Here is a 14,051-nt window from a genome sequence, read left to right on the forward strand (position 1 = left end):
GCGGGAGAGAAGCCCTGGTATTTTCAGTCACTTCATATACATGTGAAAGCTGGACAACGAATTAGAAAGAACGAAGAGCTGACACTTTTGACTTATGGTGTTGGCAAAGAATGCTGAAAGTACCATGGATTGCCAGAAGAATCCACAGGGGTAAAAAAGTACAATCTTTGAAGAAGTACAACCGGAGTGGTCCTTAGAAACATGGATGGCAAGACTTCATCTCACAAAGGATGGGCAAGTTCTATTTGGCATGGAATCAGGAGAGACCAGTCTCTGGAGAAGGACATATGCTTAGTAAAGTCGAAGGGGGAAAAAGGAAGAGCTCACTGAGTGGACTGACCCAGTGAATGCAACAACGGGCTCAAGCATCGAAGTTTAGCAACCGTGAGGACGGCACAGAGGCAGGCAGTGTTTCATTCTGTCATGCACGGGGTAGCGATGGGTCAGAATTCGCTCCATAGTACCAAACAACATGTATTAGGATGAGGCTGCAATAAAAATACTGATTTTGAAAAAAAATATGAAGTAAATAATATTAAGGGTGCACACAGGTATAGAAAAAACATGTGAAGATGGCATACGAAAGATTTAGGCCAGGAAACACAGCTCTTCCCTGGGCTCCTTACTCCCTAAGCCAAGGACCCCTTTGCTGTTGTTAGATTCTGTCATGTGCTGAGTTACATCATCTCGGCTGTCAAGCAGCTGAGTGGTGCAACGAATGAATCAATGCCCAGTCCTGCTCCAGTCTCACAATTGTTAAGTTTGAACCCAATGTCGCAGCTACTCTGTCATTCTCTCTTGGGTGGGTCTTCCTCTCTTCTGCTCACCCTCTATTTCACCCAGCATGAGGGTCGCACAACTATGAAAACAGAGAGTTCCCTTTTTCGACTTCAGTTTGGCTTACAGAATGGGTGAACTGAACCTTCGATCTAAACGCATCTACCTGACTCTGAGATATACAGTTCACGAGCTGTTCCAGGGGGCAGAGAAGAAAAGGCAAGCCCCGACTCCTAGGCTCTTGCTCATGCTGCAGTAACTCCGCAAAACATCAAGGTCTCCGTTTGTAAAGAACATACCAATAGGTCTTTCAGTTTAAGGGAGAACAAAATAAATAATGCCTTCTGAGATTGACAAATATGTTTTTAAGTTTCTGAATTTCCTAAGCACCTACAAAACAGGTTTTTAACCAATGTTTGAATAAATGGATTGTTGTTGGCAGCTGCCAATGAGTCAACCCCACGGACTCACGGTGACCCTGTGTGTCACGGAGTCTGACTGTTTCCTGCGGTTGTCTAGACACAGTCTTTACAGAAGCAGATCACCAGTTCTGTGCTCCAGCCAGTCACTGGATGGGTTAGAATCACCAACTTTTGGATTAGCAGTTGATCACAAATTGTACCACCCAGTAGTTGAATAAATGAATAGCTATTCATATCTTAACTTTATGGTTTAACAAAAGTACTATCAGCACGAAACTTTACATTGAGGTGCAAGAAAACTGTAGCTGTATAAATGACACCTACCTTGGGTACCATCTTCACGTGGAATAGTATATTTCGGAAGGAGTGTCCATCATTGGCCTGCAGGACTGCAAAATCAGATGTGTTATCCGAGCCATCGTGAGCATAATGGAGAAGCCCCCGGGAGAGCTCATCCAGTCGGAATTGATAGATAGGGGCTGTGGGAGCCTGAAGCATCTGGAGCAATTGGCCATGCAGTGGAGGATCCAGCACTTCAACTACCACATCCTGTGGGTTATCATCATCCCGGATGTCAAGCAGCTGAGTGGTGATGCGTCTACTCTCTCCTTTGCTGATGTGGAGGATTTCATTTCTCAGCACATACGGGGCCTAAAGAGTTGAAGGGAACATAAGGAAGAGAAGTCATGAGAGAGAGAGAGAGAGAACCATATCATGAACTAGATCCCAGCTGTGTGTCACCTAATTGCTAGATCTCCACTTTCTAAGGAAATCTAGGTGGTCCTGGAAGGTGCCAGACTGCTTTGTAGAGAAAGCATTTGTCAGGGGCATGGTCAGTTGTGGTAATCACAGTAATTGTGGCTACATCACTCTTGCCTCTAGGTTCTAGAGCAGCAGTTCTCAATCTGTGGGTCGTGACCCGTTAGGGGGTCGAACGACCTTTCACAGGGGTCGCCTGATTCATAACAGTAGCAAAATGACAGTTATGAAGTAGCAATGAAAATAATTTTATGGTTGAGGGTCACCACAACATGAGGAACTGTATTAAAGGATCACGGCATCAGGAAGTTTTGAGAACCACTGTTCTAGAGATTTCTTAAGCCATCCCTAAACCATAGTCTGGATGAGAAGCCATTGACCAGAGCTACTTGCTTCTAAATCTCTCACTTCTTTGCTTTCTTGATTCTGTTATATAGGCATACACGGTGTGTTGAAACTGAGGTCAGTGGAGTACTGTGGAATCCAACCATCAATTGCCTGCATACAAGAAAGACTCATAGGAGGTGTGGGATTGTTAGAACTGTGCTTGAGAATTGAACACTTTGATCCAGGTCATGTTGCAGCATGCTGCTAAGAAGATATTTCTGCATTCTGAATCCATGCTATTGCTGGTGGCTCCTAATAAATTTCCTCAAATTCTCATCCAAATCTTGATAGGACCCAACCCCACCCGGAGTTGTAAATGCTGACAAGATTACAGTCTTGGTGAGTAAGGCAACCACCTGCTTAGTTCACGCTGCACTCCTAATATAGCAAAATGCACAAGGCTTTCTTAAGGATTGTCAGACTTAAACAAGCAGATAAAATGTTCTTTCACAAAGATAAAAATTAATGAACCACAATAGAAAGAAACACACACACATCAAGGCCAGAAGCCAAAGAAAACACTATCATAGGTATTTTATATTGTTTGAAGTTGAACCATCCAGGACTACTCTTAGCACACTGTCTTCTTTAATCCAAATTACTTTCTTTACAACTACTTTCTTGGGCTCATGGAAATTATACAAGCCATTTAAGTAACATCTAACTAACATCTAACTAACTAATGCATCATTATAATAATCACATAATGAGAAGCTACATGACAGCTACCCCACAGAATTCCTGAAAGAGAATTCTAAAGCTATAATTCAGTATGTGAGAATAGTCTCTCAAATTCTAAAAGAGAAAGGAAAGGTGAAATGTAATATCAAAATTCACATATGGAAAAGGCTAAATTAACTTACATGATAAAATGCCAGAAAGGCTCAAGACTACATTGAAATGTTACAGACATTTAAAGGGACTGAACTAAACTAAACTATTTTTTCTCAAACTCTATCTTTAAAAAGTTAAAGTGGTTTCAAAAACTCTCATGTAATAAAATTAAAATGTTCAGTTATGAGCTACTCATTTGATTTGGGGACAGCAAAGAAGTACAATTCAGGGAACTATGGGAACTCACCCTCACAGTTTAGGAGGTTACTTGTCAATATCTATCCTACATTATTTTCTGCACCTAATGGAAGCAAATGAGTTAGCCCAAATAAAGAGGACATAAGCTTCTGAGCTTGAATACTGATCAACATCTAGGACAGTAAGTTCTGAGACTTGAAGTGTCCCATGGCTTATACTTAGAGCAGTCAGATGCATCAGTGCATGAATGCAAATGGACAGATGAGTGATCAGAAGGGCCCACACATTAAAGTTTTTTAAATAATTTAATTGGGTGCTCTTACAGATACCCTAACAATCCATAATTCAACTAGATCAAGCATAATTGTACAGTTCACATTAAGTTTTAAAACATCTACCATGGTTTCTTCAGCTCCATTTGGCTGATGCCTCACTCAATTTTAACAAGATCCTCTCAATCAGTGGTTCTCAACCTGTGGGTCATGACCCCTTTGGGGGTTGAACAACCCTTTCACAGGGGTCACCCAATTTATAACAGTAGCCAAATTAAAGTTATGAAATAGCAACAAAAATAATTTTATGGTTTGGGGGTCACCACAACATGAGGAACTGTATTAAGGGGCCATGGTATTAGGAAGGTTGAGAACCACTGCTCTAAATTAAGACTGTCTGTGAGGTACAAGTGAGATCACTTCCTGTGTCTTTAACCGTGTGTAGGGATTCATGCTTTATTAAACAGTGCTCATTTACTTACGTGTTTAAGGTTTATAAATGAATATCCCAAATATTTTAGTCTAAAATGCTTTCCAAGATATGTATCTTTTAGTTTTCTCGATAGTACTTTAAAATCTATACTACTGGATAGATTAATGATACTTATTAGAACTGCCAAATGTCTCATGGAGGCTACTGAAATTATTTCTCAACAAGCTGATAATGCTGCTCTAAAAGTAGACCAAGGATATACGTATATGTAAACTTTAGATATATTAATAAATTTTGAGCTCGCACTTAATTGTAAGTCCAATCTAAGAACAATTGGTTCTCATGATGTGGCCCTGCTCAGTATTTGCCCTCATGAAGTGATCATTGAAGATATGGGTGCTATAGCAAATATGGTGAAGAAATCAGATGGTGATCAGCTCTCAGACAAATAGCATCTAGGGTTTTAAAAGCTTTTCTTAAAACAAGCAGCCATCTAAGTGTTGGCTGAGAGCACATGGAAGAAGCATACCAGCCCGTGTGATCCAAGGATTGTAAGTAATAGAATCCAAAATCAGTGGAAGGAATTGTATTAGAGATTAAAGTCTGAGCACGTAGTTTGCAGAATGCCCCAAATGAGAGAGGAAAGCCAAAATCCATTTGCAAAGCACCCATGAAGATTAAGCATCCACTGAACTCCCTTAGCCCATTGTCTAGGGATGTGAATGGCCTTGCTCTCAGACAGGGTACATTAGAAAGTGGGAGACTGAAGATATACTTGGGTTAAATGTTAATATATTTTCGTTTGTTTTCCCTTTTGATACATTTTTAATTTACTCTATTTTCTATTTTCTTCTGCTTGCTTTTGGATTGAGGTTTTTATGTATTTTATTTTGTTGTTGTTGTTAGGGGTTCTTTGGAATGATTTTTTTCCTTAAATGAAACCAGGATAAGTAATCCACAGATGTAGTAACTAGATTCGTAATTTCTACTTTGGGTTATGGCAGGGGAGGTTGGAGAGCAGTGGGGATCTAATAATAATGGGTATATGAACAAAGCAAAAGTTCTAAAATTGATTGTGATGATGACTGCACAACACTTTAAATATATTTAAACATTGAGTTGTATAAAATGTGAATGATATACCAATTAAACTGTTAAAAAGGAAAAGAATGTGTAGGGTAAGTTAAAATAGGTGTCTGTTCAATAATTCAAAAGATGCACATGCTGCAAGTCAAGGTGATTGTGATGAAAATTTTCTTGTTGAGTAGAGGCTAGTTTAATCAGTCCAAAGAGAGGGCCAATGTTCATAGCAAAGGGTAAGAAGAAAAGAAGAACTTGTCCATAAGTCAGGGGTTCATAAGCGGGAGATTGCCTGTATTCTAAACTTAATGAAATGGCACCCAGTTGCATGGTGGATCAACTAAACATACTACTGAATTCTATATCTCCAAGAGAGATGCAGATAAATTCATTAATCAAAGGATAAGGAAAATCATAGTAAGTAGACCACTATCTTTTAATTATTTTGAAGGGCTGGTATCAGATAGCAAAATGTAATGTCTAAGAACACAGACTCTGGAACCAGATCTCATAGGTTCGAATCTTAGGTCTCCATCAACACAGGAAAGCTATTGAACCTCTCTAGAATTTCCTTCATCTGTACACTGGGGATAATAATATCTGCCTCACAGGGCTGGCACCTCATAGGTTGATTCCATGAGTTTGAAGATACTTAGAATGCTGTAGACACATTAGTGATTAATATTCTTACTAGCATCGCCCCCAAATACTAAACATATTCCAGTGGCTTTACTTGTGGAAAATGAACCAATAATAATTTAGTTCCATCATTTTTGCTGTACAGGCAAAAAACCTTGAGTTGTTTTTGAGAATCAGTAGGCATATGAAATTAATAGTTTGGCATTTTTATTACCTGTGTTGAAAATGCTTGTACGTTGATCAGTTGTGGCTCAGAGAAGAACTGTTGGTCACTAACTTTCAGGGAAAAGTAACCTTTCCTAAAAGAAGTCCCGGAGAAATAAAAGAAGAAAAAAATCATTAAATGAGTTTTTAGAAAGAACAAAAAGAAAATATGAGGGGCTTCAAAAAGTTCACTGAAAAAAATGTAGTTAAAAGATAACAGATTTTTTCCCCCCCAAACTTTTTGAGAAACCCTCCTCCCTTGTATTTTCCAGCATTGAAGAATTTAGATCGAAATGCTCTACAGTCATATAATAGTCACACTATAAATAAAAATCAAATATATATAAAATATATTTTTATGCATTATACACTTTAAAATGCAGTTTAAAATACTATGCATTTTTACCCCTTTTATAACAATTATTTAACATTTTGTTTTTCTAATTTCCTAAAATTGATTAAGTAAACTCTTAAAAAAGAAGTTGTTGGGGCAAGACAACTTAGTAAAATACTCACATTGGAGCACAGAATGGAACTTTTAGAGTCTGACCAATTCATATCGATCCGTCTTCCCCCAGACCCACCTCCCCCACCCCTGCCCAATTCATGTGAGTCGACTTCCAAGAACAGGGTCTACAGTGTCTGAATTCCAAGACTTCATCCATCCTCCAGCACACACCCTGTGTGAACAGGCAGAGGGAAGGATAGTGATTCTATCCCTTGAGAATGTGGACCTGGCCTAAGAGCCAATAGTTACTCTCTCTCCATTTGACTATAAGGCAATGTCTCCATTTGACTATAAGGCAATGCAGTTTGCTGTACAGACTAGAATGTGGAACAATGCGGTTTACCAGCGAGATGAATGAAGTCAGTGAACACAGATACAGAGAGGCAAGAACTGACTCCGGACTGCTTTCCATTACCAGTGCGGCTTCCAGATTTGCCCTGCAGGCAGCTGCCCTTGTCTTTCAGATCTGCGCCACCCTTTCAATGTTACAAGCCTTACTTTCACCTCATTTAGTTCGTCTTGGCTTCCATTGTTTGTAACCAGAGTCTTAATTAATAGAGAGGACCAAATGCAGTTTACACATTATTATGGCTCTCGCTTCCTTTGAAAATGTGTTGTTCTAGCAGCTTCAGAGACTGAGAGAAGAGGCTGTAGGAGTTGGGCAGCTTTATAGCTACAAGTAGCTGGCTGGTGAGACATGGTGAAAGCATCATGGGAGTTTTTATATCCTGGTCTACCTTAAGGGAACTTGGTGTAAAGGTTCTGTAAAATGTATTCTTGGAAGTAAAATGGAAGACTATGAATGAATCTCAAAAGCGTTAGAGTAAGAGCAAAAGTCTACACTGCAAACTTTCATTTATATGGCATTGAAGAAAGATGAAAGTATAGGAACACAGAGAGATAGATGTGGTTGCCGGGTCTGGGGGGTGGGGTGGGTTGGAAACATAATTGAATTTAAGGAGGCACAAGGGGATTTCTTAGGGCCTTGGGAATATTCTCTATCTGAATTGCAGTCGTGGTCACAAGATTATATACATTTGTCAATACTCACTAACCATGCACTATAACATGGTGAATTTTACTGAATGCAAATTATACCTCAATAAGCCCGATTTTTATAAAAAGTATTCTTGTCTTCCCTCATATGCTAGCTTTGGTCTCACATTCTGCCCCCCTTTAAATCCTGTCCTTCTTCCCCTCCAACTCCAGACTTCAAGAAAATGCAATTGGTGGAAGTAAGAGTGAGGAAAGAAGAGGGGGCTGTTCCCAACTCACTGAGGGGAATGATTTTCATAGCTCCAAGAAAGATGCACTGCCCTCTAGTCAATTCTGACTAATGGCAACCCTACAGGCCAGGGTAGAATGGCCCCTGTGGATTTCTAAGACTGTAACTCTTTGCATGAGTAGAAAGCTTCTTTCTCCCACAGAACAGCTGGTGGTTTCAAACGGTTGACCTTTCGGATAGCAGCCAAACACGTAACCACGATGCCACTCGAGCGCCTTGATTTTGGTAGCACTTACATCTAAATAACAGTGTTAACAGTTTAGCAAAGCCAGAGTAGCACAGTCATTACAACCACATGTGGCTATCTTTTACTCCACAGGAGGATTTCATTCCCAAAGGAATCAGAATGAAGGTATTCGAATGTAAAAAAAAAAAGGTCAGTGTGCTCATGGGAATAAACAAAACACACACCTAGGTGACAAGTTGCCCCTGTCATTTTTTTGTAACTTCAGAGGCTTCCATGACTTTCTAACAATTTTATTATTCCTTTCAATATTTGTTTTGGATTTTTATAAATTTAGTAGCTAGCTAGAAGTAAAAAAGAAAAATCAGTTATGGGTAATACATACATACATAAGTGCTGAAGAACAAGGATGTAACTTTGAGGACTAAGGCGCGCCTGATCCAAGTCATGGTATTTTCAGTCGCCTCAAATGCATGTGCAAGTTGGGCAGGGAATCAAGAAGACTGAAGAAAAAGTGATGCACTTGAAGTATGGGGCTGGTGACAAATACTGAGCGTACGATGGAGTGCCAAAAGAAAAACACCAATCTATCTTAAAAGTACAGCCAGAGTGAATCTTGGAGTCAAGGATGGAGAGACTTTATCTCACACATTGAACGCTGTCGGGAGAGATCAGTCCCTGGAGAAACAGGCATCATGCTTAGTAGAGTAGAAGGGCTGCAAGAATGAGTAAAGATCCTTGATGAGATTGATCGGCACGGTGGCTGCAACAACTGTGAGGCTAGTCCAGGGCCAGGGTTCTGCTCTGTCATATGGAAGGAGAGGCGGCAGAGTGGACTGGAAGGCACAGAGGAGCAGTCGGTGGGAGGAGGAGAAGGGACGGCAGGGGACATCCCTGCCATAAACTAGATTAGAGGGGAGAGAGGTGTTAACTTGGGGGAAGGGGGAAGAAGACATTCAACAAGAGGGAGCTGCAGGGGTCAGAGAGGTGATGGAAGCAGGGCAAGCCAATGGGACGTTTGGTATGTTGCTGAACATAAGAGGATCTGATGAGAAAACCCTCACTGGATTCACAAGAAGAAAAAACACACCAAGCTGTTAAGAGGTTAAAAACCAATCGGGACAAGTCCCCTTCGACTGATGGTGACCCCGTGTGTGTCAGGTAAAACTGGGCTCCACCGTGGGGGTTTTGCATGGGCAGGGTTTTCAGAAGTAGTTCACCAGGCCTTTCCCTGGCTGTTCATCTAGGTGGACTTGAACTTTCAAACTTCAAGGTGAATTAGCCATTTGCACCTCCCAGGATCTCCAAAAGGAGATTAACCCTCGGTTTCCGGACATTGCTTCAATCCCTATCTCTATGGACATGTGTCAAATTGACACGTGAATAAAACCACTCATTTCCTTAAAAGACCAACTTATTTTACTTACAAACAACATAATTACACACTATTAACTTATAAATGAAACTCTGTGAGACTATGTATTTATATACAATATATAATATTATGCAACATTTGAGAAATTGGGTCCGAGGTGCTGTTAAGGTCGCTTAGGTCAGTCGGTATGACAATCTCCGCTGCATCGTTCATCTTTACATTTCATGTTTACGCTCTAATAACTTCTGACTATGTGCACATTGATTACTGAAGTAATGCTTTCATGAATGGAACCGCTTTACTGAGACTAATGCTCAATTCACATTCATTTCAAATTGACGCGTATCCATTGAGAAAGGTTATATGCCACATAGAGAATTTTGAGATTAGGAGGCTTACGAGAACATGAATTTGGACATCTATTTGTCTTGTTAAATGCATACATAATGGTCGGGGATAAATGTAAATGGCTGCTGTCATTTTCATCGAGGAAATGGAAATGCATCGAAAGGATGCATCCCACCAGCCCGGTGTGAAAGAGGTTCAATCAACAAACTTTCAAGCACTGATTGTCTACAGAGTGTCACACTTTGGACAAGCCATTTCAAGACAGTGCAGTACAGAGCTGTGGGTACTGTGTCTGAGGGGAATGCAAGCACACAAGAACTACGCTTGCAGCAGAATGAATAGATGCAAGGCACGTGACACGAATTTGGAGAGCAGTTCGGTGACATCAAACACCAGAACAGCAAGCTCCATCTCTGCTGCCAAACTTCTCTGCAATGATACTTTGTCCCTAAGAACAGAAGCATCCCCGTCCGTCTTACCTTATTCAGAAACAGAAAGAAACCAAACTCACTGCCACAGAGTAAACTCTGACTCACAGCAACACCGTCTGGTTCCTGAGGCTGTAAATATCTATAGGGCCAGAGAGCCCACCTTTCTCCCACAGAGTGACTGGTAGGTTCAAACTGCTGACCTTGCTCAACATGACAGCCACTAAACCAGCAGGGATCCTCTCGTTTTTTTTTTTAATCATTGTATTTGGGGCTCGTGTAACTCTTATCACAATCCATACATTCATCCATTGTGTCAAGCACATTTGAACATTTGTTGCCACCATCATTTTCAAAACATTTTCTTAAGATCGATAATTTTCATAATACAGTGGAGGGCCACAATGCTCTTCTGTTACCTCCTATGTAGAGAAGTTATAATATAGTTTCTTATGCAATAGAGTGATAACTCAAATTTCCAAGACCATATCTAATAATTGGGCAGCCTCGTCACGTGCACTGCTTCCAGACTATGCAGTATTGCCATGCTATGGATGTATTACTAGACTAATGAATATTGTTCCTCAATTTATTTTTGTAACTTATATCTATTTTTTCTGTACTTTTATTGGGGCTCTTACAGCTCTTATCACAATCCATACATTCATCCACTGTGTCAGGCACATTTGCACATATGCTACCATCATCATTTTCAAAGCATTCTCTTCCCATTTGAGCCTCTGATATCAGCACCCCATTTCTTCCCCTTCCCTCCCCTCCCCTCCCTCCCTCATGAAGCTTGATAAGTAACAGATTGTTATTTCCATATCTTACATCATCATCCTTCAACCCTCACCCACTTTTCTGCTATTCATCCCCCTGGGAGGAGGTTATAGATTGATCCTTGTGATCAATGTCCCCTTTCTCCACATCCCCTCCCCTAATCCTCCTGGTATTTCTACTCTCCTTGTTGGCCCTGAGGGGTTTATCTATCCTGGATTCCCTTGTTAGGGGCTCTTATCTGTAGCAGTGTGCATGTTCTGGGCTAATCCGGTTTGTAAGATAAAATTGAAGTCTTGATAGTAGGGGGAAGGAAGCACCAAAGAACTAGAGGAAAGTTGTGTGTTTCATCGGTGCTATACTGCACTCTGACCGGCTCATCTCTTCCCTGTGGCCCCTCTGTGAGGGGATGTCCAATTGTCTACAGGTGGGCATTGGGTCTCCACTCCATGCTGCCCCCCACCATTCACATTGGGTATGATTTTATTCTGGGTCTTAGATGCCTGATACCTGATTCCACTGACACCTCATGATCACACAGGTTGGTGTGCTTCTTCCATGTGGGCTTTGTTGCTTCTGAGCTACATGGCCGCTTGTTTATCTTCAAGCCTTTAAGATCCCAGATGGTATATCTATTAATAGCTGGGCATCATCAGCTTTCTTCACCACATTTGCTTATGCACCCATTTTGTCTTCAGCGATCGTGTCAGGAAGGTGAGCATCACAGAGTGCCAGATTGTTAGAACAAAATGGTCTTGTGTTGAGGGAGTACTTGAGTCGAGGCCCAATGTCCATCTGCAACCTTAACCCTTAATATATAGATATGAGTACATAATTCTATTCCCTTCTCGTTATATATATATTTACATATATTCATGCCTGTATTTAGACCTCTATAAATGTCCTTTGCCTCCTGGTTCTTTCCTCTATTTCCTTTTACTTTCCTCTTGTCCCACCATCATGTTTGGTCTTCCTTGGGGTTTAGTAATTCCTCTCGTATTTTTAACCATTGTCACCTGGTCGATTCTGACTCACATTGACCCAGGATAGGGTTTCTGAGACTTTGTAAATCTTTACGGGAGCAAAAAGCTTCAGCTCTCTTTCTCTGAATGGCTTCGACCCCTCCGATCTTGTGGCTAGCAAGCCAAGGCTTACCCCCAGCGTCCCCTGACGTTCTTTCGCATATGATTGAAAACAAACCCCAAACTCACAGCCATCGAGTCAATGCTGACTCAGAGACCCCATAAGACACTGTTCTGCTCCTGTGAGTGTGCGAGACTGTAACTCTCCACGGGAGGAGAAAGTCCCATTGTCTTTCTCCCCTCCCATGGTGCTGCTGGGTGCTAACCTTGCAGTTAACGGCTAACAAGAAATCACTAATCCACTAGGGCTCCTTCATGCAGAAATCATACTAACCGCATGGTTTGTGACATCAGCGAGCGCTGGACTAGAGTTACATTTCTACCATCATGCGAGGCCAGGTCTTGGGTAAGGTTACATCTATTCTCAGGGCCCCGTTTCAACAGAGACCAGACATGTGTTTACAATGTCTGTAGGGGACCAGGCACGCGCATGGCAATCCTGTGTGTGTCAGAGCACAGCTGTGCTCCATCAGGTTTCCTACGGATACAGCTGGCTTCTCAGACACAGACCACCTGACCTTTCTTTTGAGAGGCTTTATGTGGACTGGAGCCTCTCACCTTTCAGTAGTGGCTGAGCTCCTTAATTGCTCCTCCTACCCAGGGGCAGCAGGCTCGGCTTGTAGTTAGCACTCAATAAATGCTAGCTGTTTTTTTTCACTCCGCTTCAGCCATCTTTTAGTGTGACTACCCTCATTAGCACTGAAGTGGCAGGAGCAGTAATAGTAGTACAATCTCCTCTTCTGCCCACTTAGCAGCTAGCCTAAACCTCCAAGCAAACAAACTCAGATTTAGTGTTGACAGTAGAAAATATCCACTTGTCCTTATCGAGGAGTTTCAATTCCTTATTTGCACATGTTGTAGACTGAATTATTTAACTGAGTTAAGCAGCACAGGGTGAAAGAGAATCTAAGAGGCTAATCTTTGGGGTGCAGGCTTGGACTTCAGTTCAGATTTACTCTGCTAATTACATGGGCTCTATTGGCCTGGGCTCAAGCTAACCTACTGCATTCCTGGAGCATATGTCAGCGGGGGTGGGGAAGACGGTCAGAAGCATGCTCTGCGAGCATCAAGGGAAAACTTGATCGGGCTTAGAAATGAACCACCATTAATCCCATCAGGTGAACGGTGACTCTCTATTTTCCTTCTCATTTTGAGACTTGCGGGAACATACTACACCTTCCAAAGCAGGTGCGCCACCTTCTAGCCCACCCTCACCCCAGGACATTAGCCAACTGTTGAGGAAACAGGTGCTGGAGCATCTGGGTCTATAACTAGTTCTGCTTCTGCTGAGCCCCCAAACTGGATAATTGGACGAGGAACTTTCCTGTTGCATCAGAGAATTACCCATAATTATGTGATAAAATGAAAATGCCTTTCACAGAAGCACATTCGCTGAGCAATTACAGCGAAATGATGACAGGCAGCTGAAAATGTGTGGTGCGTGCGGGCTCTTCCCGCAAAGAACAGGCGTGGATAGTGAGCCAGTGAGACGGGGTGCGGGCAAAGCAGCACAGAGGACCACGTCACCTGGGCTTTTCTTTGCTGTGCACAAAGCGCATTCTCTTCTCTTTCACATCTTTCCAGCTGAAACGGCCCGCCTTGTCCAGCTGCACCTCTCTCCCGTGCCTGGAGAGCACCAGCCTGCCGTTGGTGGGGGTGCTCACGACGTGAAAGAGGAGGTCCTCAACCCTGCCGCCCTGGGCTTGCACATTCAGGAACGAAAACTCCAGCGGCTTCATGGAACCAATTGGAAGGGTGAGGGAGCCATTCACATGAAGACTAGGGGTGTGCGTTTTACCTGGAAAACATGAATCCAAATGTCAGGCTTGGCACAGTCACTAATAAGGTTCTTTAAGAAGTGGGCCTGTAACTTAAGTTCAGAGCTACACAGACGCGACACCACAACATAAGCCTCTTCCTAACCAGCGGTTCACGCCTGGATGTTCATGGGATCATTTGCAATTGTTACACCAGCATTTTAATTCCCTTCTAGAAA

The 14,051-nt window shown here is 42.0% G+C and overlaps 1 protein-coding gene across 1 annotated transcript in view; it reads right to left on the minus strand.

Moving 5' to 3' along the window:
- FRAS1 (Fraser extracellular matrix complex subunit 1) overlaps positions 1–14,051 on the minus strand; it is a 593,853-nt gene that overhangs the window by 185,987 nt on the left and 393,815 nt on the right. Inside the window, exons 26-28 of the mRNA XM_013004822.2 lie at positions 13,583–13,853; positions 6,016–6,100; positions 1,524–1,850 (exon numbers count right to left, since the gene is read on the minus strand). Coding sequence (XP_012860276.2) covers positions 1,524–1,850; positions 6,016–6,100; positions 13,583–13,853 — 683 coding nt within the window. The remainder of the gene's footprint in view (positions 1–1,523; positions 1,851–6,015; positions 6,101–13,582; positions 13,854–14,051) is intronic.

Source organism: Echinops telfairi, unplaced genomic scaffold (assembly GCF_000313985.2).
Source record: "Echinops telfairi isolate 266 unplaced genomic scaffold, ASM31398v2 ScPeMD7_7468;HRSCAF=8506_0, whole genome shotgun sequence".
Taxonomy (NCBI): Eukaryota; Metazoa; Chordata; class Mammalia; order Afrosoricida; family Tenrecidae; genus Echinops; species Echinops telfairi.